Source organism: Ctenocephalides felis, unplaced genomic scaffold (genome assembly GCF_003426905.1).
Source record: "Ctenocephalides felis isolate EL2017-DRISC unplaced genomic scaffold, ASM342690v1 CF-g0.4_SCAFFOLD_01886, whole genome shotgun sequence".
Taxonomy (NCBI): domain Eukaryota; kingdom Metazoa; phylum Arthropoda; class Insecta; order Siphonaptera; family Pulicidae; genus Ctenocephalides; species Ctenocephalides felis.
The window spans coordinates 127,648,318-127,675,064 of record NW_020538040.1 but is presented as its reverse complement, the minus strand read 5'-3'; the positions used below and the strand labels follow the sequence as shown (position 1 = coordinate 127,675,064).

General features: G+C 30.0%; 1 protein-coding gene across 2 annotated transcripts in view; it reads left to right on the top strand.

The window, feature by feature from the left end:
- LOC113377402 (receptor-type tyrosine-protein phosphatase kappa) overlaps positions 1-26,747 on the top strand; it is a 98,703-nt gene that overhangs the window by 49,429 nt on the left and 22,527 nt on the right. For both annotated transcript variants that reach the window (XM_026617714.1, XM_026617715.1), the window contains exons 3-4: positions 19,831-19,949; positions 20,286-20,373. In XM_026617714.1, the coding sequence (XP_026473499.1) occupies positions 19,831-19,949; positions 20,286-20,373 (207 nt within the window). The remainder of the gene's footprint in view (positions 1-19,830; positions 19,950-20,285; positions 20,374-26,747) is intronic.

Sequence of the window (26,747 nt, the reverse complement as noted above, 5' to 3'; positions counted from 1 at the left end):
CGTCTAACGGATAAGCATTGGTACGGAACCCATAGACACAAAAAAAAAATTATATCTATTGTTAAAATCTCTATAAAATATGATAATTTGATGCATATGTCTTATGATCATTTTTGACCGCCAAATGGCATTTTTTTTTACTTTTTTCATTGGATCTCCGAAACCGCTAGACCTGCCTTTATGAAAATTTGATCAATTCTTCATCTTGTCAATACAAGTACAATGTTTTTTGAATTATTAAATTCGAACGTTCCGTTCTCTTAAAAACTGAGTTACCATTTTTGGCACTTTTTGCTCTGTATCTTCGGAACGGCTAGACCTGCCTTTGCCAAAAACTAATCAGCACGTTTCCTTATCAATACGAATCGAATGTTTTTTGAATAATTCAAAAAGGTTGATCGCTGTTCCCGAAATCGTCGACAAAAATTTGTATCCGCACACACATACATACACGCACAAACACACACACACACATACATCCATTTTCTCTAAGGTATGCCAAAATATTCAGAAATCTTTGAAACGTAAAGATATATAAAAATTTTCATTTTCGATTTCGATTACTATAACTTGCCCTACGGGAAGTTAAAAATATGGCTTGGGCGATCTTCTCGTAAACCTAATCGCAGCCCCTCCTAAAGGTATTCGAATGGTTAATAAATTTGTGAATTTCAAATTTTTACTTATCACATCATAAAAGTGACTTTTAGCACAATTTTGACCAGAATATTTTTTCAAACGTTGATGAATTTTAAAATTTATCGACTTGTAGGACCGTAATATTTTAGTTATTTCTAAAACACCATGATATCTATCGTAAAAAAAAACATTCACAACTAGTGGTGTATGGCATAGCCTTAAGGTAAATTGCTGGAAATTTCCGTACCGTAGCGTAACTTTCATTATTTTTATTTTATAGACAAAATATAAGAGCTTATGAATTTGACAATGACGTTTATATAAATGTATTTCAGAAAAGTAAATAAACAAAACTTAATTAATCGGATTTAAAATGAAGGCATTGTCTAATACTCATAAAAATTATATAAATTGAATTGCAAAGCTAAAATTATTTATCTAAAGTGTATAAGTAGACTTATAAACTTAAGCCAAAATTAAAACTAAAATTCGAATTATTTTTGATATACACCTTTTTTTTTTTTGTAAATAAAAACTTAAATTTGGAATAAAAAGAATCCCAAAAGCTATTGTTCCATCAACACAAGCAGAAAGTTTTTTGAAATCGGATGCTTAGTTTTCTTAAAAACTGCCATTTTTTTGCACATTTAGCTCCGTATGTCCGAAACAATTAAATAACCGATAGAAGGACGGGGCATGAAGGTCCAATTTGACTTTAAGTTATTATACTATCTAAACCAAACGACTACATCACAACAAATAACATATGTCACACAAACAGCTACCAAACTATGTTCAATAAGATTATCAGTTAATTCCTAATTATAGAAATGTATTTTTATTACTGTTCTTCTAAAATTTGTTATCTATCCTAGTCCAGTGACAAACGGATTCAATGTCTTATTTTCAAATTCTAAGATATATTACGAAATAATCGCCAATTATTCAAAAAATGCAAAATATAAGTCACATTTAACATGTTTAACCAACATCACTGTATATAACCTTGATTTGTCGATTCATTTTACCGCACTCAGATCAAGTCTTTTAGAGAAGTTATATAATAAAATCTGTTGAATCTATCTTGAAAATAACAATACGTCTTATGAATCAATTAAATAACGCATACTTAGAATTTTTATTAAGGTCTCATAGACTGAACAATAGTGCTCTCACAACACAACTAGAAAAACTAACAACAAAAGAAAATACTTTTTTTATGGATTTTTAAACATCTCCTGATAGCGACGTCGTTAGAATCAAGGTGGTGTTTGGTTATACATCTTACACTTCAAATATTGTTATTAAAGAGAAGTTATATAATAAAATCTGTTGAATCTATCTTGAAAATAACAATACGTCTTATGAATCAATTAAATAACGCATACTTAGAATTTTATTAAGGTCTCATAGACTATAGAACAATAGTGCTCACAACACAAACTAGAAAAACTAACAACAAAAGAAAATACTTTTTTTATGGATTTTTAAACATTCTGATAGCGACGTCGTTAGAATCAAGGTGGTGTTTGGTTATACATCTTACACCTTCAAATATGTTATTAAAAAAATCTAAATTTATTTGTTTTTCTGATTTGGTGGTGGAACTTTGAGCTCTCCCTATATTACTATTTTTTGCCATATTTGAGAATTGTTTTTTTTAAATTTGTATTAGTGATCATAAATTCTTTACTATATTAATAATTTACGCACACGACTATTTTATTTTTACATTACTATCTACTTTAAAACAGTATTGTTAAAAAATAACATACTTTATCTTTTGAAATAATGGTGGTATAAAAAGATCATTCGGGGATTTTTACGCTTCTCTCTACCCTACATGTTGTGCAAGTTACTGTAAAATTTTTAATAATTTGACAAAGTTAGTTTATTACCTGGTAATTACAACAGAATAAATATTTCAATTATTGATTTACATTAGAAAAACTTTATTAGAATTGTCATGATTTACAAAAAAGATTTACAAAATTACTTCTGTTTTGGACGTAGTTTCATTAACTGTTGCTTTCCTTCGAATTCAATATTTCTCTCTCGAAACGTTTGATCTTCTTAGACTTAAGATCAGTAATAAAGACACTAAGGCCACTGTGTGGACATAAGACACCATACATAGCATCGTGGTAATAGTTGGAAAAATCTTTAAATTCCAACCACCACATCAATCTCAACTGCAGACTTTTGGCGATGGTCGTACTTAAAGAGTTAATGCAATCCAATCTGCCAAATCTGAACCCATGATCCTTGCCCAGAACGAGAATGTTCTTGGCCAACATTTTGCCAACGTCGATTCCTCGGGGTCCTCGGTCTGTCGACAATACACAGACGTCCCAAATCTTCTGGGTGGCAAGGCTGGTAGAAATATCGTGCAAGTATTTCATGTGCGACAGGTACTCCATGTAATTCTTTAGGTGCTTATCTTCAGTAACCTTGGCCAAACGATAAGTGAGATCAGTTTCCATGGGTCCGAAAGGGCTACCTATAGCGACCCCTAATATATGACGATCCGGGCACGACGAAACCGCCAGGACCCCATCACCTTCCTCGATTTTTTGCAAGACAACTTTTTCAATTGTGTCATTGATTTTTGAGAGACCTACTACCCTAGCTATTGGATCATCTTGGAAATAGTTGTTTCTTAAATATGCTACTACCGCAGTTGCTCGGTCGTTTGTTACAGGCACGACTTCGTAGAAAGGAGCCTTATCCGCATCTGCCTGCAACGATATTTTTTCTATTTAATTAGTTATTTCAATAGAAAGAATTAATAAACAATATCCAAAAATTTCTATGCTTTACTTCATAGACAAGAAATTTTCGTATAAAAGTTTAATCTTTAACATATAAATAGTAGACATTTTAATTTACTGGACAAATATTTTTAAAAAGTTCATATATATTATCAAAAATATCTATTAAATATTTTATTGTTTTATATTCCTATATTTTTAGTCTCAAAATGTCCGATTTTATCACATTTATCATCGTAATTCCGATAAGCACTGTCATTACGTATCAAATACTTATTAATTCACTCAAGTCGGTTCGGACGGTTTTCTAAAATGTAGATATCTTAATATTCTGCAATTTTAAATAACGCTAGAAGACTCAGGAGGTTTTGAAAAAAAGAAATTGTAAATATTTCAATGTGAAGTTAAAAATATATTTACCTCATGGATGACACACTTCTCACAAGCACCTTGAGCCTCTTTCGTTCTCCAAAAGTTTTGGGGTCTAACATGCATTGATCTTCTATGATGGAATTGAGGGAGAAGTAGGAATAATCTTCTAGTTTGAAACATTTTTACTTTTAATTTTGTATTGTTAATGGAAATTTTGAACTATTGCAAAAAGTTGTATGGAGAACCAGGTCTGTGTAAATGGGACATGACAGATTTTGCTCTCATTTGTTTCGGATTCGAGCCAATAGGAACGCAGATTTTTGAAATAAAATTTGAACAAAAGTAAATGTCATTGAAATTTATTAATGTGTTTCGATATGAAATTTATTGTTCATTTACACATTAATATTATAATGTCAAGAATTATTATTTTTGGTGTCCAGTGGGGTAACTTAAAAAGAAAAAAAGAAATATTAAAAACAAATTGAAGACAAAAGAGATTGAAGAAATATTTAAAGATATTTAAATATAAATCTTATAAATGTAGAATGAAATAAACATAAATGATATGTTTATGATGATACCAGGCACCCCTGCCTGACTGAGATATGAAAATATTATATCAATATCAATAAAAAAAATTCAGAACTATTGTTCATTATTTTACAATTAAAAATTTTATATTTTCCAAAAGTGCGGTATTACAACTTACTCCGTGATTGAGGCTTGCAACATTTCGTGTTTGATAAAATGATCCATAAATAGCTGTCATCCATCCGGAGGATTTACCAGCTTTGATGCAATCTGGCGGTCCACCAGAAACAAACATTTTAGAATATTCAAGCCTGGGAAAAATGAAAATGCAAGTAGTGATACAAGAATTATTTTATAGGTCGAAATTTTGCCCTAAATTTGGTTTTGGCTACAAGCAGTTACTATTTTTCTAGATTTTTGACCCGTTGTGAGCCTGTTTCATCAATATTTCATATTCGAGGAGCATTAAACTGATATTTTTAACTTCCAGTGGGGTAAGTTTTAGAAATCTAAAAAAAACAAAAATAGAATTTTTTATATATCTTAACGTTTCAAAGGTTTCCGAACATTTTGGCATTCCTTAGAAAAAAATGGATGTATGAGTGTGTGTGTATTAGAACTGTGAACTGTGCTGGTGTCGGTTGCCAAATTCGGGGAACCGGCAACGGTTTCATAGTTGTAAGCAGCACTTCAAAGTCTAATTTTGTTTAAAAATTAATTAACTTATTTGAACCAGGTAGTTAAAGTTTCTCATCAAGTCATTCTGAATTGGTAGAACCCAAATTTGGCGTAAGTGACATTTTGCCTTAAGTAGGACTTTTAATGCCATACTAAAATCGGTATTTGATATTTCAAATTTAACTACCGGCATACTGGTATCAATAATTGATATTCAAGGAAACTAAAAATAAAATTAATAACTCATATTTTATTTATTGAAATATCCCCTTAAAAACATAAACAATTCATTCTTTCTCATTCTACACTTGCCGGCACAATTGTCATTAAGATATAATACATTATTATTCAGTATGGATTAGTACTTGGTATAGACAGAATATTTAGGTTCTAATTAAATCATAATTAGATATTATCGATTTCAAGGAATTTGCAAACAGACGCATGAGAAAGAATTCATCCACCGAGGCCAATCTTATCATGGATTATCTATCACTCGATGATTTGACATAGTGAATTTTTATTATAATAAAATAGTAAATAAATATGAATGATTTATAGGAAGATCTACAATATAATGAATTATATCGTCTCATTTGTATATTATTTTTAAAAATCATTGATAATTCATTTGACATGACGTGGACGCATAATAATTTTTATAAACAATATCTAGTCTCAAGACGTTCAATATAAACAAACGCCGATGCCGTCGTACTCGCCTCGGTATGTGTAAAACATTTTGCATGAGTTAATTTTATAACATAATATTGGTAATAGCGAAATACCAGTATTTTTAACTTAGGGCAAGTTATAGTAATCGCAAAAAAATCGAAAATGAAAATTTTTATATATCTTTACGTTTCAAAGGTTTCTGAATATTTTGGCATACCTTAGAAAAAATGGATATATGTGTGTGTATGTATGTGTGTGTGAGCGTGTGTGCGTGTGTGTGTGCGTGTGTGTGTGCATGTGTGTGTGCGTGTGTGTGCGGATACAAATTTTCGTCGACGATTTCGGGAACACCGATCAACCGATTTTAATAATTCAAAAAGCATTCGATTCGTATTGATAAGGAGACGTGCTGATTAGTTTTAGGCGATGGTAGGTCTAGTGGTTCCAAAGATACGGGGCAAAAAGTGCCAAAAACGGTCTCTCAGTTTTTAAGAGAGCGGAGCGTCCGATTTGAATAATTCAAAAAACAATTTACTTGTATTGACGAAAGGAACAACTGGTAAAATTTTTGGGAGGGCAGGTCTATCGCTTATAGACTCTCAGAAAAATAAATTTAAAAAAATGTCTTTTGGCGGTCAAAAATGTTTGTTAGTAATTTTGAAAAGTTAAAAAAAATCAAAATTGTCAAAAAATTGATATTTTCGAAAGTTTTCTTCATTTTCAAAAAGTGGCGGAATTAGCTCATGTGTAGCGTTTCCGACTCACACGCCGAAGATTCGGAGTTCGAATCCCCGGCATAATGTAAAAATACTATTAAAAAAATAGTTTGAAATAATGTTGTAAATAGTTTGAAATAACGTAAAAAATAGTTTGAATTAGTATTAAAAACAGTTTAATCATGTATAAAAAAGGTTTGAGAATAAAAAAAAATTAAAATTGAATAGAAGTAATAGAAGTAAGAATAGAAGTAATAAAGACGTAAGAAAATAGAAGATATAATGATAGATAATGAAGAAGAAAAAAGAAGAATGAAGTTGCGTTGAAGAGTACATAGAATAGGATAGAATATATAAAATAGGAAGAAGAATAGGATTTATATAAGAAAAAAATAGTATGAACCTGAAAGATTGTATTGGAATTGAAATATTGTAATGAAATTAAAATAAGTTGTAGGTGGCTAAATGCTCGAGTAAGCGAGGCCAATAAAAAGTAAATAAATTTTCAAAAAAAAACTAAATTTGGCAAATTAAAAGAATTGATTTCTTACAAAAAATTGAGAATATTTCGAAAATTCAAAAAAAAAATATCGAATGTTTTCAAAAATTTCAAAATTCTCAAAATATTTAAAAAAACGTTTTTTAAATTCCAAAAAAATTTAAACTTCGAAAAAAATTTCAAAATTTTGAAAAAATTTCTAAATTATCAAAAAAATCTAATTTAAAAAATGGACTCTCGTAAACGTACATATAAGTTGTTTATAAAATACGCTCATCGCCCAATTTAAATTATTATTATTTTCATTCCTCATTCCTCGAATGTTTAATTGCGGTACGGGAAGTTCCAGCAATTTGCTTTGTGCGCCCCACTAGTTATATCAATACCGGTATTGAATACCGGACAAAAATCATCCGGGATCCTGGTATTCAGGATTACGGAATCCCGGTATTGTAAGCCCTAATGTGGGTAATCTTCGAACAAATGACACGCTGCATGTTTTTAATTCTTGTCGCGTAACAATCGAGCAGTAAGATGTGAAACGAGATATATGCCTAAATCCTATTGAATAAAAATTTATTGGTTTATGAAAAAGTTTATATTTATTTAGAAGATTATAAAAATTTTATTACAAAATTACATATGACCTAATAATGAAGGCAGAATAAATAGTATTTGAATGTACAATTTTAAATTTGAGAATTGCTTTGTATTAATGGCAAACATATATAGGGTAGGGCGGGGCTAGTTGAGCAAATTTTTACTTAAACGGATGTAGCTCCTCAATGAAAAATCTCAATAAATTGCTATACGGCTTAATGGATTTGTTGTTTACCGCTTAACAAAAGTGTTAATACTATTTTTTGGTAAAAAGTAAAATTTAAAAGCTACAGCTGTTTAAATGCAAAAAGTCAAGTATGCCCAATGTACCCCATAGGTGGGGCAAGTTAAGCACTAAGAAAGTACAATGAAATCATAGGTTCAATGTCGATTAGTGATGAAATAAAATAAGTTTTTAATAACCAGTTTTATATTTATAGTCTTTATTGACAGAGAAAACAAAACTTATAGTAATTTACTTTGAATAATTAACGAAAAGTAGAATCCACAAAACAATATCGTATCTTAGGAATTATTTTACCATTATATTCAGTATTTTTGTTTAAAAGCAATCATTCTTTATATTATTACTCATAGACTTAGCTTAAATCCTTAGTTAATGGTAATTGTCTTAGTGACAGTACAAGTTTAGCAACTATGCTCAACTAACCCCAACTCGGAATACCAAAATAAAAGTGAGTTTATAAAAAAACCGTGAGAATTATACCCAGAATCTCTGTGCATCTTAAAAGTACTATAATTATATGAAAGAATAACATTTACCTGATTAAAAATAAATAACATTTGACTAAACCAGACGAAAACTCGTGATAAATTACGTTTTTACTTTTTGGTATCAAAATAAACAAAACGTCCGTGAGCCTCACTCATTTGTCCAGCGGCTACTAGCGATTGCGGGATGTTTATTTCTCCCAAACCTCTATCTTTCCGCCATATAATGCCTAGACGGACGGTGAAAAGTTTTCGAGATATTTCGATTGCTCAACTTGCCCCTATGCTCAACTAGCCCCGCTCTACCCTATAACTAAATAGAAATGCACAAAAAATTATTAATTATAATTATATTAAAAAATTCAAACAATTAGAAAAAAAATCAAGAACAATAAGCGAAACACGTAGCTTGAAGCGCATGTTTGTGACTGAATAAAAAAATAAGAAAAAAGTAGGAATATAATAAAGTACTGCTGCATTATTCACTATGTAGAAAAAAATCCGTTGACGAACATTTTTTTGGGGGTGTTCGTCTTCAAAAAAAATCTAAATTTTGAAAAATTTAAAAAATATCAAGATTTTAAGAAAAAAACAATTTTTACCAATAATTTGAGAATATTTCGAGATTTTCAAAAAAACGTATATTTCCAAAAATTTCCAATTTCTCAAAAAATTCAAAAAAATCGATTTTTTTCAAAAATTCCAAAAAATTTCGAATTTTTATAAAATTCAAAATTTGAAAATTTCAAATTTATCAAAAATATCAAATTTCAAAACAAAGAATAAATTTCTTATGAACATACACATAAGTTGTTTGTAAATTGCGCTTGGCGCCCAATTTAATAAGCATTTACAGCAAGGATGAGCAACCCGCGGCCCGCCGAGTGTTTTTCTGCGGCCCGCCAAGCATTTCTCAACAACAGATTATTTTTCTAGATATTTTATCAAATACGGCTGTAAAAGCTAATTTTTTCATCAGTCAAATTCTGGTAAAAACTGTTGTTCTAGGAAATAGAATTTCCTTATAAAATATATATTAATTTATTTACATATTGTTTAACCAGCTTCAATATTGCAAAAAAAATGAGAACTTGTCCGAGAACATAGCAACAACGCATTTCTAAATTTAAAATATTTAAATAAGTAAATCTTATAAAGTCGCAAGAGTTAGATTATCGTAAATTTAAAGACTTTCTGGCAATTTAGTTCGTGAACATGTCGATTTTCAATAAAGTACGTTATCTCCATAGTGATGCAATGCTTTAAGGAGAAGACGACTCAAATAGCGAATTACAATTGTTTTTGGATATGAAATAATAATTATAGTTCTTTCGTCATTTTGGTAATACAGAATATCTTTTGCAGAATCTTGTGTTTCACTTTTCATATTGAAAAAAAGAAAATATGAACAAATTTTAATTGTGATTCTAAATGTTCAAAGCTAACAAGACAGCTGTTTTCATGTAAATGTTTTCTTTGCCATTTAACATGCAAAATAATACAGATTTAAAAAATTCATTTTTTCAGTAAACATCGAATTTTTTTTATAAATCTTATGTCAGCCCTGAGAAATTTTCGCTGTTGAAAAAAAGGTAAATCAAATTACGATTCAAATTCTTTTTTGGAAGTACATATGTGCGCGAACAATTACACAAGTCCACAAAAGAAAAGTCGCTGGAAAATAATTAATTCATTCAGAAAAAAATCTAGAACAAAGATTGTGCCAGTTTTTAAATGTTTTTCAATTTTTTGTGCCCCAATTTTGACTATAGATTTATCTTCAGCGGTAAAAGGTACATTGGAAGACATATATATGTCACACACCCAATTCAGACAACTCTTTTTTGTGGACCTGTGTTAATTTCAACCATAAAATTCATAGAAAATTAGTACCTATCAAAACTGAGTAAAACATGTCAAAGCTGCATACGCGTTGCTACGTTCCGCATTAAAAAAATTAAAATAAAGAACAAAATCTAAAAAAAACGGCTGATATTGACCAACTTATGTAAAAAATGCAGTGCCATTTTTTTATTAAAGGTATCAAGTTAAATTGTTTTTCTTTTAAATATTATTTGTTTTCATTTTATATTAATATTTATAAACACTTATTATATAAAATATATACTTTGTTCAATTTTATATTTTTGTTCTTTTCTTGTGGCAATTTTGTAATTTTGTTGCAAATACATTATTTCCGCACTCAGTCAATAAATCTTTTGACTTAATTTTAGATCAGACTTTTATCAGAGTTTATGAAAAAGCTTCAATTTTATTTAAAAAAAACAATTTATTTTCATCATGGCTTGTACGGCCGTAACAATTTTTTTAATTTTTTTATGCGAAATGGAAAACTACATACAACTCTAAATTTTTATTATTTTATAATGAACATTTTTTGTATAGCTCGGTAATTGATCAACTAACTATTATCGCCTTTTTTGTGAACGTTTTTAATTGAAATTCGATCAAGATTTTTCTGAGCTTATATAAAAGCTTAAACTTATCCACATCATCCGCTGCAACATTTTAAAAATGGCAACGAAATGGTTACCTCCGATAAAACTAACTGATTTGCAAGCTTATCCTATTGTACAAATATTTCCCGATGTACATAAGAAGTACATAGTTTTTGAATGTCTCACAAAAGGAGCTATTTCAGCAAAAAAATTAGAAATTTAATTTTAAAATCAGGAGATAAAACTGTTTTTGAGAGGAAACTGGATTTTTTTTTTCAGAATACAACATAATTACAATATGAATGTTAGTATTTTAGCGTTGCTGTGGGTAAATTATCAATGTAATGATATTTATACATTCAGAATTGGTATTCTGAATATATAAATATTTGAAGAAGTCATTTCTAATACTAATGATTTTCTAAAAATATTTCCTGTGGCTAAACGTTTGCCGGGTCAGCTGGTATATATATATATATAAATTACGTGCGGCCCGCCAAAAAATTTGAAAATGTAAATTGGCCCGTGGGCTAAAAAGGTTGCTCGCCCTTGATTTACAGTATGTATTTATAATAAACTAGCAAACCCGACGAACTTCGTTTCGCCACCAGATGGTTTCGTGAGAAAGATGAAGAAAGTTTTTGTTTGTTTTATATTTGAAAAAGAAAAATTGATTTGATTTTTGGTGATTTTTTTACACAACAGTAATGAATTTATTTAGATTACAAAAATAAAGTGTTTTTTAGTTGAACTTCTCTAAGTAAATGAAAGTGAATCCGCCAATTATCCGTTTCATTGAAGTGCTCTTTGGTAAACCACATTTTTTATTTTTTGGTCTGACGTTAACACAAACAAAACAGGTGGTTTCCCAACTCGTGAACAGGCAACGCATAACTGCCCATGTGAAAAACAATGATTTTCTAAATAATCTATTTGAAATTCATCCCGCTAACACTAAGCGATTGTCCTTGCGACTTGTTAATTGTCATTGCAAACACAAGGCGAACTAGAAATTGCAATCGTTTGAAGTCAAACGGAAGACCAGTCGGAATCATTGGTATGTCACCAAATTGTCAGCAATTTTTGATTGAATGGTGAAATTCAGTGCGTGTACGTCATTATTCTTTGCGGCAGGAATTGCTCGTTGACTTAACCAAGCATAATTCTGATAATTCTCACTAATGTTATTACTCGAATTTTTAATTACGGTGCGTAAAGTTCCAGCAATTTGTATTAAGGCACGATGCCATACACCATTAGCTAAAAAAGTCATTGATAAATTTTGAAAAACCCATTAACGTTATTCCTGTTAGAACGTCGCCTCTGATATTTTTAAAGATAAAAGTTAACTTCCGCGTATAAAGTTTTGGAATCTGTCAGTATCCTTCTGATTCCAAGAAGGAATAATGTTTAAGCGGCACACCGCTTCTATAAGAAGTAGTCAAAATGTATATGGGTGCATTGAGTAGGTAGGGAGCCAGCTTATTTTTTTCTACTGCATTGAGTACATGTCAAAACATATACAATTCCTAATGTTTCATTATGAGTATTATTCTTTATATACATATTTATAAAGAGAAAATATGATATAGTCGGACTAGCATTCCGAATACAGCTTTTTTTAACTTCCCGTAGGGTAAGTTATAGTAATCGCAAAAAAATCGAAAATGAAAATTTTTATATATCTTTACGTTTCAGAGGTTTCTGAACATTTTGGCATACCTTAGAAAAAATTGATGTATGTGTGTGTGTGTGTGTGTGTATGTGTGTGTGTGTGTATGTATGTATGTATGTACGTGTGTGTATGTATGTGCGGATACAAATTTTCGTCGACGATTTCGGGAACACGGATCAACCGATTTGAATAATTCAAAAAACATTCGATTCGTATTGATAAGGAGACGTGCTTATTAGTTTTTGGCGAAGGCAGGTCTAGCCGTTCCGAAGATACGGGGCAAAAAGTGCCGAAAACGGTAACTCAGTTTTTGAGAGAACGGAGCGTCCGATTTGAATAATTCAAAAAACATTTCACTTGTATTGACAAGATTAAGAATCGATAAAATTTTCATGAAGGTAGCTCTAGCGGTTTCGGAGATATGGAGGAAAAAGTAAAAAAATTAGCCATTTGGCGGTCAAAAATGATCATTAGACATATGCACATCAAATTATCAGATATTTTATAGAGATTTTAACAATAAGTATACATTTTGTTAACATTCCTATGGGTTCCGTACCAATGCTTATGCGTTAGACAGCGACGCGGCGCTTACGCGCTTTATATTTTGTCCCTATGCAGTTAAAGCAGTACGATTGCTTTGAAAAGAAAGTTCAGATCTTCCACAATATGTCAAAATAAAAAAAAATTTTTTTTCAAAAAAAAAAAACAAAAAAAAAATAAAAAAAAAATTTTTTTTAAAAAAAATTTTTTTCAAAAAAAAGTAATTTTTTGTCCAATTTATAGTTTCTTAAACATCTTATTTTTTCGAAGTAAATTTTTTTTAAAAATGTCAATCGTTTTTAAAAAAATAATAATTTTTGGTACGGGAAGTTCCAGCAATTTGCCTTAAGGCACGATGCCTTAATTGCCTTAAGACAGAATTCCACTTACAGCTAGTTCTAAAATTTCAATTGCCTCAAAGTACTAATAATAAGTATAGAGTATTACTTAAGAATACTCCTTGGATCTCTGTTGCTTTCTCTGACTTTCTTCTATACAACCTTATTCTAGAACACAGGAGAAGAGTAGGTATTTGGTATTTCCATTATAATTTTGGGCCCCTTGTAACATATCAGTAATTTACAACTTGTATTACAACGAACGAGTCTGTTGTTGTTTTTTTACAATAATCAATATAACTATTTAAACAATATCGCAATTATAGAAATTGCTACACATTATCAGAGGTTTGAAATGAAACTAGTGGTGCATGGCATTGTGCTTTACGTAATGAAACGTAATGAAATATTCAAGGAATAGTAAATGTTTTCAAATAGATTATTATAAACACTGTAACTTTCATTATTCACATTTTATAAGTAAAATATAAGACGTTATCAATTGTACGACAATGTTTACACAAAAAGTAAATAAACAAAACTGGATCAAGCGGATTTTAAATAAAGGATATGGTCTAATATTTATAAGAATTATATAAACTGAATAATTATTATAACTGGGAATTATGTTGCAAAGTTAAAATTATTTATTTGAAGTATATAAGTAATGTATAGAACATTATCTAGAATTAAAATCCGAATTATATTCGAAATTCAAAAAAAATTAATTTCGAAATGAATTTTTTTTTCTTTCCCCAAAAACGATCGTTTTGTCAACAGAAGCAGAAAGTTTTTTGAATCATTGAAACCGAATGCTTCGTTCTCTTAAGAGCTGCCAATTTTTGTACATTTAGCTTTGTATCTCCAAAAAGGCTTAACTTGCCTTTGTCAAAATCTAAATACTACTTCTCCCCATCATTACGAATTGAATGTTTTTTGGATCATTCAAGTCGGATGCTCCGTTCTCTCAAAAGCTCGATTTTTATTTTCTGCACTCTTTGCTCCGTATCTCCGAAACGACTGGACATGTCTTTGCCTAAAACTAATCAGCACATCTCCCTATTAATGGGAATCGAATGTTTTTTTAATCTTTCAAATCGGTTGATTCGTGCGCTTGAAAACGGGAACGAAAAATTCACACATGCATACATCCATTTTCTCTAAGGTGTGCTAAAATTTTCAGAAACCTCTAAAACGTGAAAACATGCAAAAATTTTCATTTTCAAATCTTGGACGATTACAATAACTTACCCTGCGAAAAGTTAATAAGATATATCAAATTTAAAATTAGTCAATAATAATAACGCACACCGAAATTTTGCGACAGCACAATATTATAGTAACAGTGAAATATGATACTCCTGCACATTTCTGTTTATTGCTTTATGGTGGTTTACATGTCAAATTGCGACAAAGAAATATTTGAATAGGGCTATTAAAAACTACTCACCCCTGTTTACCCACGCTTCCCTGTTGAAGATAGAATGAGCAGTTTTGGCTTCTATAAAGTTGGTGTCAGGATAGGAGACTGCTAGGTTAACCAAAAAAATAAACAGTAAAAAATCAAATTCATTTAATTATTTATGCTAGTACATATCTGATTAATAAACTCAAATGATTATAAATCAAACACATTTAAGACCTATAAGTTGTACTCCTCCCTTTTAACTGTTTTAACAGTTTCTCATTGAAATTATATGAACAATCACGTTAATTTTTTTAATACTTTTTAATAACTCTAGATCCACAACACAAAAAACTAGAGGTGTATGGGTATCGAGTCTTAAGGCTAATTGCTGGAACTTCCTGTACCGTAACGAATTTTTCGAGGAACATTAACTGTTTTCAAATAGATTATTATAAATAAATACAATAACATTGTCTCATATTTATAAGAATTATATAAACTGAATTGAAAAGTTATAGTAAAATTATTTATTTAAAGTATATAAGTGAGCTTTAAAACTTTAGCAATAATTAAAATTAAAATCTGAATTATTTTCGATATACATTTTTTAACTTCCCGTAGGGTAAGTTATAGTAATCGCAAAAAAATCGAAAATGAAAATTTTTGCATTTCTCGACGATTCAAAACCTTCTGAACATTTTGGCATACCTTAGAAAAAATGGATGTATGTGTGTGTGTGTGTGTGTATGTATGTATGTATGTATGTATGTATGTATGTGTGTGTATGTATGTGCGGATACAAATTTTCGTCGACGAATTTGGGAACACGGATCAACCGATTTGAATAATTCAAAAAACATTCGATTCGTATTGATAAGGAGACGTGCTGATTAGTTTTTGGCAAAGGCAGGTCTAGCCGTTCCGAAGATACGGGGCAAAAAGTGCCAAGAACGGTACCTCCGTTTTTAAGAGAACGGAGCGTCCGATTTGAATAATTCAAAAAACATTTTACTTGTATTGACAAGATGTAGAATTGATCAAATTTTCATGGAGGCAGGTCTAGCGGTTTTGGAGATCTAATGAAAAAAGTAAAAAATAATGCCATTCGGCGGTTAAAAATTATCATTAGACATATGCACATCAAATTATCAGATATTTTATAGAGATTTTAACAATAAGTATATTTTTTTTTACATTTTTATGGGTTCCGTACCAATGCTTTTGCGTTAGACGGCGGCGTGGCACATGCGCGCTTTGACATTTAGTCTCTATGCAGTTCAAGCAGTGCGATTGCTTTGAAAAAAAGTTCAGAATTTCCAAAATATGTCAAAATGAAGAAAACATTTTTTTCAAAAAAATTTTTTGTATCCAATATTTTTTCATATAAATTTTTTTTTTCAAAAAAAAGTAATTTTTTGTCAAATTTATAGTTTCTCAGAAATCTTATTTTTTTTAATTAATTTTTTTTCAAAAATGTTAATCGTTTTTAAAAAAATAATAATTTTTGGTACGGGAAGTTTCAGCAATTTGCCTCAAGGCACGATGCCCTAATTGCCTTAAGACAGAATTCCACTTACAGCTAGTTTTTATTTTCAAAAGCAATTATTTCGTCAACACAAGTTGTTGACAACGCAGAAAGTTTTTTGAATCATTGAAATCGGATACTTAGTTCTCTCAAAAACTACCATTTTTTGAAACGGCTGGACCTGCCTTTGCCAAAAGCTAATCAGCATATTTTCCTATTAATAGAAATCGAATGTTTTTTGAACCATTTATATCGGTTGATCCGTGCGCCCGAAAACGTGAACAAAAAAATGCAGATATACAACATACACACACCTTTTTTTTGTACATTTAGCTCCGAATCTTTGAAACGGCTGGGCCTGCCTTTGCCAAAAGCTAATCAGCATATCTCCCTATCAATAGAAATCGAATGTTTTTGAACCATTTATATCGGTTGATCCGTGCGTCCGAAAACGTGAAAAAAAATCGGATATACAACATACACACACCTACATGATTCCACTAATGTACCATTAGTGAGAGATGTTATAACAATTGTCTCTGAAAGATTTTATACTAATTGTTTATTTAACTTAAATCCTAATATATGTAATATTGGATAGAATGACAATACATATTGGTACAATAAGTACAAGCTACCATCATCAATAAAAAGATAATCAAGTATAAAATATGGCAAAGATCAAATTACTCTTAAACTATTCCTACCCTACAGCATATGTTATTAGTCTTTTGACTATTTTCCAATCGTATATGTAATATGTATCATTTTGTTATTATTATTGTAAATATGGTTTTTAGTGATTATTTTTACCATGATTAAAAATTTATTTATAAGTTAATTTATTTTTATTAGTTATTATTAAATATAAGTTTATGTATTTATATCTTAGGATAGTTATACATGATTATATAAATTGTATAGAAATGTGTATGTATAATCTAATATAAATGAAATAAATAAATCTTTTAAAAACATACACACACCCATCCATTTTTTTCTGAGGTATGCCAAAATGTTCTGAAACCTTCAAAGTGTAAAGATGTGCAAAAATTTTCATTTTCGATTATCGGCCCTTTACTATAACTAACCGTAGGAAGTTAATTAGAGATAATCTAAATGCGCATAAAAAACAATTATTTTGAAGATTGAGGAGATTCGCGGGTGCTCATAATCAAATTGTTTTGTCTTCTATCGTTGTCGCACTAACAAACTATTTTTAAAATTTCATTTTCAATCCAAACTTTTTAGGACACCAAAAATTTCCAGTAAGTTCATTATTGTTTGCAAGAATATTTTTAAAGTTTTAAAACATTTTGCTCACTTATTTTGGGCAATTTATGCCATTTTCATTCAATTGAGCAAATCATGCCAAGAAAGCAAAAAAAAGACCTAGTTTTTCATTGTCAAACATAACTCGTACTTCATGTTGGATTTTTTCAATTTAATTTTTCATTATTTAAAATATTTGGATATTTGCATCGTAAACTTTTCCTAATTGATATTGTAAGGCCCGAATTGTGTGTATGTATTCATCTTTCCCATTGTGTATCAGACTGTTGTTTTAAAGTTAAGTTTTTAACGTTATTTAATAATATTGTCCAAATTAACCTCTACATATATTTTTGTTTCAAGCTCTAATTTAGGGATTATAAAACATAACTAAATTACATAGTGATGGATATATGGTAGTTTTTAAACGTGATCGATTTTTATTATATTTGATATTATATATATATATATATATATATATATATATATATATACAGTGGCTGCGCTAGACCATGCGTGGGCGTCGGCGAAATTCGTTGCGAGGCCCCCCTTTTTTACCAGTTGCAAGTTGACTAGTGCTGCAGGGCATCGTGCCTTAAGGCAAATTGCTGAAACTTTCCGTGCCGTAATTTAATTTTTTTAAAAGCTATGAAAAGTTTGAAAACTGAAAGAAATTGACTTTTTTTGAAAAATTTTCTTGAGATTTCGAACTTTTTTCCAAAGCAATCAATCACGTTGCGTTAGCTGCTTATAGAGACAAAATATCTAAGCGGCTTCGAAACGGCTTATCCTGTATTTGCCAGAAACTAATCTGCACGTCTTCTTACCTTCAATACTTGTCGAATGTTTTCTGAATTTTTCAAATTGGTTGATCCCTGTTCGCGAAATCGTCGTCGGAAATTTGCCAAAATGTTCAGAAATCTTTGAAACGTAAAGATATATAAAAATTTTCGTTTTCGATTTTTTTGGGGTAACTATAACTGTATATCAGATTTATTTTTAATCAGATAAATACACTAATTGAAATAGACAAAAATTATACAAGTTAAAATAAGCGAACTCTTCGGCAGAAAGGATTTGTTCTCCAGCTATTAGAAAAACACTAAAATTAAATAATTATCTTGAAGAAGTTTCTTTTTTGCCAAACCAGTCCATTAGCAAATTTCATGTTTTTTTATCATTAAAGTCATTCTGAATGAAAAATGGTTGGAAATCACCAACATAATAACTAATTAGACAAAATTTTGTAATCTGCAAGTGATTAATTGAATTTAAAAAATCTATAATTATACTAATTTGAGTGCACAAATCCGCACATTACATAGTAGGTACACATAGTCTAAAAGCTCGTTTCATTATTCTAAAATTTAATGATTTTTTGTAATTAATCATTTATCGTAGTTCCATAAAATACAAAGTTTTTTTTAGAAAAAAGTTTTTACAATAAATTACGAAGAAACGGTGCGGTCGATCTTTACGAAAAACTATTCAGCACGATCGCTAACTGAAAACTTTCCATCAGGTTTTGAATTTTCAAAATTGGTTCAGAAATGTCGAATTGTCGTTTTTTAAGAATCTTTAATTTTTTGTCGACGACATCAGAGCGGATCAACAAATTTAAATGATTTAAAAAACATTCTTCTTTATTCGATTCGTGTTGATAAATTGTCGTTTAAAGGGTTATCAATTTGGCGATGCAGTTTTTGAAAGAACTTATCGCCCCAATAGAATGATTCAAAAAATATATTACTTGTGTTGACGGTGTGAAACAATGATTAGTATCAAATTAACAATTTTTGTTATTATCTCATTGTTATTTCTTTTTGAGCAATTTTTATTGATCATTAATTACATTTATTCCTCGAATATTTAATTAATGTTTGGATACGTTAAGATTCCCACTCATATGTATTCCCAAAAATAACAATGATTTATATTGTGCTCATATAAGAAATACACAAATATAAACAACCAGATAATTAGCTCGTGCGAAGTTGTTAGATTTAGATTTATTAATCAGACGATATCAGATAGTGTCCATAAGAGATAAGAAAGTAAAATGATAGTGCCCATAAACCACTAATCACATTTTTTACTCGCACATCAGTATGAAAATTAACTAAATTTTAAACAACTAAAATTTTTCCGGGGCCTCTTGCATGGCCGCCGACGCCTAGCGCCGCTACTGTATATATATATATATATATATATATATATATATATATATGTATATATATATAATATATATATATATATATGTATATATATATATATATATATATATATATATATATATATACTCGTATATATATAATTCGTTAACTTTGAAAATGAATATTAAATTATTTTCAATTAATTTTCTTCAATATAGTTATTTAATTTTTTATATTTCAGCTGATGAAAATGGTTCCATGGCAGCAACAATACCGGATAAACCAATAGATTTAAAAAATTATGTAAAGCTATGCGAGCAACGAAGAAAATTTCCTGTTTTGTACAAAGTAGAATTTCAGGCAAGTGGAATAATATAATATACATATATAATATATATATATATATATATATATATATATATATGGGTGTGTGTATATATATATATATATATATAAGGTTGTCAAATATCTCATTTCCGCCTTTTTGTATTATAAACCAAGAGCAAAAAAGCGGAAGGGAGATATTTGACAACCTAATATAAGATAATTATATTAGGTCTGTCTAATTATTCATTTAGTTATTCTAAAAGGTTGATTTAGTAATAAATATAATAAGAATTTCACAATTAATTAAAATTTAGAACAAATTCAAAGTAATATTTATATATTTATTATAATATTTTTTTCTTATTTCAGACTGCAGTAAAAGTAGAAACTCATTCCTGCAGACATGCAACAAAAAAAACAAATTTGGACAAAAATCAAAATCAAAAATGTATACCATGTAAGTTATAAGATTTAATAATTTAATAATCCTGCATACGGATATAACCTATATTGGATGACTGTAGTAGGGTAGGGCGATGCACAAAGGTTCAATTTGACTTTGAGCAATTATATTTTGAAAACCAAACCAATGACGTTACAGCAAATACCATACATCAAACAAACAACAATCTGTTTATGTTCAGTAAAACTCCTAGCTAATTTATCACTGAATTTACTGATTTTACAAAATAATAGTTACAATAATTAAAATGCAAAATATAAATTTTATGGACACATTTTTTACAAAGATAGCACTGAATATAACTTTGATCAGGTATTTTGTCAGAAATATTCATCAGCAGAGTTGGAATAACTATTATTTTAATTTATGTCTTGTAACATGATTATTTTAACTTTACACCAACGTGTAAGCTTTCATAGTGGTTATATAAAAACATCTGTTGAATCTAAATAAAAATTAATAGTGCATCATATAAAACATTTAATTTACAAGAACCAACTAAATCGGTTAATCCGTACATCCGAAAACGTGGACGAAGAATTGCGCACATACAAAACACACATATACATTCATTTTTTCTAAGGTATGCCAAAATGTTCAGAAACCTCTAAAACGTGAAGATATGAAAACATTTTCATTTTCGATTTTTTACTTCACGTCAAACCTTCGACGCGAACGGAGTGTTTAAAATTTAAATTAAGTTAAATCAGTATATGTGATTTGAGTATTCTTTTGTTCAGAAACTAAAAAAGAGAAAAAAATAGTTAATATAGTGCTCCAACGAATAATTCGTAAAAGAAAAAATTATTTTCTTTGGGGATATGAATACTGAAGTTCTACTTATAGCGGAGATGATGAATGCGTTACTAGATACATTGATGTCTGACAGTAATTTCTAAAAAAGTCAACCTTTACAAAGTTTGACAGCAACAGTACAACATGCATGTGAGCCTCAATCTCAAGTAATAGAAGATACTAGTGACTTAAATACACAACACTCCTGGCAAGAAGTGCCGTGTAGCAAGAGACAAAAGTTGTCTTCGTTTTTAGACACTAATGGAATTAATGTTCAAAATAGATTCGAATCTTTAAATAAATAAATTGCAAAATAATACGAATACAGTCAATATTTCACAAACATTCGTTCAACGTCCACCACCTATATTTATCTACTACATTAAAGATTTAAAAAATATGTTTACAAAAATTAACAAAATAGTCACTACAAATAATTATTTTTATCGTACATTTGCCAATAAAGTAGTTAAAATATTGTGCTCAAGTTCGGATATTTTTCGAAAACTATCAAAATATTTACGGGGTACAAAAGTAGTTTATCACACGTATCAGCTAAATGAGGAAAGAGTACATAGAGTGTTAATTAGACATATTCATTTTACAACGAAAGTTAATGACATCAAGACTTCATTTGAGACTTTAGGGCATAAAGCTAGAAGTATTACTAACATCCGTGATCGTAATACAAACAAACCACTATATTTATTCCATCTGGATTTAGAGCCGACCAAGGATAATAAGGATGTGTACAGTGTAACAAAAATAATGAATAACATACTTAGAATCAGACCTCCAAAAAATAACGAAACTATCGTTCAATGTAAAAGATGTCAATTATACGGACACACAAACGGTTATTGTTTCAGACCATATGTGTGTTCAAGATGCGGTGATTCGCATAAAATGGCAGATTGCCAAAAATCAGATAATATTCCATATTTCTGCCACAATTGTGAACAGCCCGATGCTGCAAATTATCGTGGATGTTCAACGTACAAAAAATTATATAAGAGGCGATTTCCAATACTATTCATTGCACCTACACCAACTCCTGGTCAACCTATGAATAACGATAAGCTAATCCGAATAAATATAATGATCTCTACCCAAATCGAAATCAAAATAGAACTTTTACACAGGTAGTAAACAATGAAGGTAATAATACGGAATCAAACATGATGACTTATCTTACGCAGTTCTTAAATGAGTTCAAAATCATGTTCAATCAGCTAATTCAGCAAAATGGAATGGCACTAAATATATGGTTACAACATTAATAAATGAAGAAAATTACTGATGGCAAAGTTTATTAGAATCGCACTTTTTACCAATGGTCTAACGTAACATAAACTAGAACTGATAACATTCCTAAAACTAAACCACTATGTAATATTAATTAGCGAAACACATTTTACAAATTTTTCATACCTCTAAATACCAAATTACACAACGTACCAATGTAATCACCCTGATAATATGGCACGCGGAGGTTCAGCCATTATACTTAAGGATTCATTAGAACCTTATGCTCTTACAGATTTTAAATTCAACTATCTTCAAGCCACAATAATAAAAATAACTAGTGGTGTATGGCATCGTGCCTTAAGGCAAATTGCTGAAACTTCCCGCACCGTAACAAAATGTTCGAGGATTATTAAATGTTTTCAAATAAATTGTTATAAATACTGTAACATTGTCTAATATTTATAATAATTATATAAATTGAATCACAAAGTCAAAAATATTTATGCGCCCGAAAACGTGAACGAAAAAATGCGGACACACAAAACACACATACACACACATCAATTTTTTCTGAGGTATGTCAAAATGTTCAGAAACCTTCAAAACGTCGAAAAATGCAAAAATTTTCATTTTTGATTTGTTGCTCATTACTATAACTACCCTACGGGAAGTTAAAAATCAAGTCATATGATTTATCACTTTCAGCGGTTTATTGCCTTCCATGATATATTATATATTATAAAACAAAATGAATTGGAAGAGTTCTTTAATAATGTAGGTGATAGATTTGTAGTCGATGGTGATTATAATTGCGAGCATACTAGACGGGGCTCAAGACTTATTACAGCAAAAGGTAAAGAACTTTTGAAAGCAATAGACAGCAACAACTTTAGCATTTTATCATCAGGATCTTCGGCATATTGGCCAAGTGACCCCCATAAAATACCGGATCTTTTAGACTTTGTCATATACAATCAAATTAATGACAAATTTACAGATATCAAATCATACAACGACTTATCATTGGATCACTCCCCTATTGTGTTAACAGTTGGTGTCTCAACTATTTCCAGAAGTAAACCTATTCAACTACATAGCAAATTCACAAAATGGGATAATTTTCGGGAAGACCTAATTGAAAAAACAAATCTTAAAATTTCACACAAGGATGAAGCCGAAGTTGAAGCAGCAACTGAAACATTAATAAAGAATATCCAAACATCAGCACAAAAAGCTACTCCAGATATACCACAAATATATGTAAAGTGTGAGGTATCATCCAAAGTCAAAGTCCTAATACAGGATAAAAAACATGCGAGAGCAATATGGCAGCGTTACCATAGACCTGAGGATAAAAACAAATATAATAAGTTACGCAGAGAGCTTAAATATAATTAGAGCAGAATGAGAAATGAAGAATTTGAAAAATATATAAGACAACTATCAAGAACAGATCATTTAATATGGAAACTTATTAAAAACTCAAAGAAACCTGAATTTCCTGCGTCGCCAATTAGAGAGAGTATATATGATCCATGGGCTAAAAGCGATTCAGAGAAAGCCCAACTATTTGCAAAATGTTTTGAGTGCGTCTTCCAGCCATTTGATAATGCTCCAAGTCAAGAAATTGAAAAGATTAAGACAAATAGGATCTTTGCAACCAATAAAATGTATCCAATCAGAAGGAGTTTATCATCAAATCCAAATCCTCAACCCTAAAAAGTCCGCATTATATGACTTGATACTGGTAGAATTATTAAAGAATTATCAGGTAAAATAACATTGCTCATAGCATTCATATTCAACGCCATCACCAGAACAGGATAGTGGCCGCGTTGCTTCAAATCTGCACAAGTTATAATAATACCAAACCCGGAGAAAGATTTGTGCGTTATATTACTATAACATGAAATTTACCAACAACATGGTCGATATGTACGAGAAGATAGAGAACGAAAGACTACGACTTTTGCGATATAATCAATCACTGTAGTCAATAGTGCCTATGCCGTCGAAACTGGAACCTTTGACGTTCAACGATCATCATATGTATAAATCGTACCATATGTGCACGCTGCTTTGACTTACCAGCGCGCATATGAACGGTTGAGTTTATTTATCTTGTGAAAAGTTCAAATGATCAGAACACACATCTTAGCTCCTCGCTTGACCAAAATGCAATACATCGTCATGATCTTCCAGCGCGTGTGTTTAGACAACAATTAAACTTTAATAAGATTTTTTACTAAATTGCAGCCCACACGTTGCTGGATGTATTCAGTTGAGTGATAATAATGATATTTATTTCATGCATTTATGTTGGTTTTCGACCACGTTTTTGGACGCACGAATCAACCGATTTCAATGATTTCAAAAACATTCGATTTCTATTGATAAGGAGATGTGCTGATACATTTTTGGCAAAGGCAGTCCATCCGTTTCGGAGATACGGAGCAAAGAGTGCAAAAAATAGAAATCGAGTTTTTGAAAGAACGGAGCATCCGATTTGAATGATCTAAAAACATTTCATTTGTAATGACCAGGAGAAGTGGTGATGAGATTTTGATAAAGGCAGGTCTACAGTTTCGGAAATACCAAGCTAAATGTGCAAAAACTGACAGTTTTTGAGAGAACTAAGCATCCGATTTGAATGATTTGAAAAACTTTATGTTTGTTTTGACAGAATAATTGCTTTTGGGGAAAAAAATTATTTCAATTTTTTTTCCAATTTTTTTTTTCTCAAAAAAAATTTTTTGTATATCAAAAATAATTAAAATTTTAATTTTAATTCTGGTTAAAGTTCTAAAGCTCACTTATATACTTTAAATAAATAATTTGTTTAACTTTGTAATTCAGTTTATATAACTCTTATAAATATATGACAATGTTACAATTTTTATAATAATTAACTTAACAACTAGTTTATTTTATTACATGGGGAATGAAGTACATAGATACAAAAAAACGTGCAAGTAAAAGATATATAGTAACTTCTATGCTACATTTTACATATGATAGGCTCGTATAGAATCATATATTCAAGGAAACAAAAAGTTCAATTAATAACTTATATTTTGTTTATTAAAATATGCTCTTAGAAAATACAAACAATCAATTGTTTTTATTTTCATCTTCCAGCAAGAACCGAATTTTAGTAGTAACAAATATAACAACCCGCCGAAAAAGCTTTTTCTCATTTACACAACGATTTCTAGAAATCTGCATCGTGCGCATAAGAAAGAAGTCACCTATCACCGAGTCCAATAATATGAACACATATTAGGATTCAACTGGGTATTTTACTGAACATAGTTTTATAATCGTTTATTTGATACGCGTTATGTGTTTTGATGTAGTTCATTTGGTTTAGCCAGTATAATACCTGAAAGTCAAATTGGCCCCGCAATACCCTACTTTGGAAGTATTTGCAAATAATCCAAGCATGACTGAATACTTTAATTTTCGACTGTTATTGATTGATGTTATCGGCCCACTGTCATTTAAAATAATACGTGAAGTGAACAGAAAACAGTATCCAACATATGAAGATGCATGACTCGCACTTACAGATGATTACCAGTGCGAATGTATACATTGAATTGTACATCAATGCAAATTCGTCTACTATTCGCTATAGTATTGGCTACCCAAAGATTTTGTGGGATAATTATAAAGATTTATGGACCAATTCTGCCATAACATAGCGTTAAGATATGGAGAATAAGATAGCGATGTTGTGGCAATAATATGTTATGCTCGCTTTTTTAGTAAAAACTGTGAAACCAAGAGACAAGCATAACGTAGCGTTGCCATAACAAAAATGTCCCCTTTGATTGATTTCAAATTGAAGATCTTAATATTGAATAATCTAAAGAAAATAACAATATTATCTAGAAAATGTTCTAAAAATACCAATACTGTCAGTGCACAACGTTTTAAGTTTATAATAACAATTGCGGTCTGTTTAATAAAGTTTTTATGCACAAATATTAATTATCTAAAATTAATTACAACTTCCCGTAGGGTGAGTTATAGTATTAACAAAAAATTGATTTTTTTTTATGTTTTTGTTTCAATGCTTTCCGAACATTTTGACATGTCTTAGAAAAGATGGATGTATGTGTGTGTGTATGTATGTGAGGATATAATTTTTCATCAACGAGCACGAATCAACCAATTAGATTTATTCAAAAAACGTTCGATTTCTATTGACAAGGAGACGTGCTGATAGGCGGGTAAGGTAGATCCAACCGTTTTGGAGATACAAAGCAAAGAGTGCAATTAAGTTTTTAAAAGAACGGAGCATGCAATTTGAATTATTTATT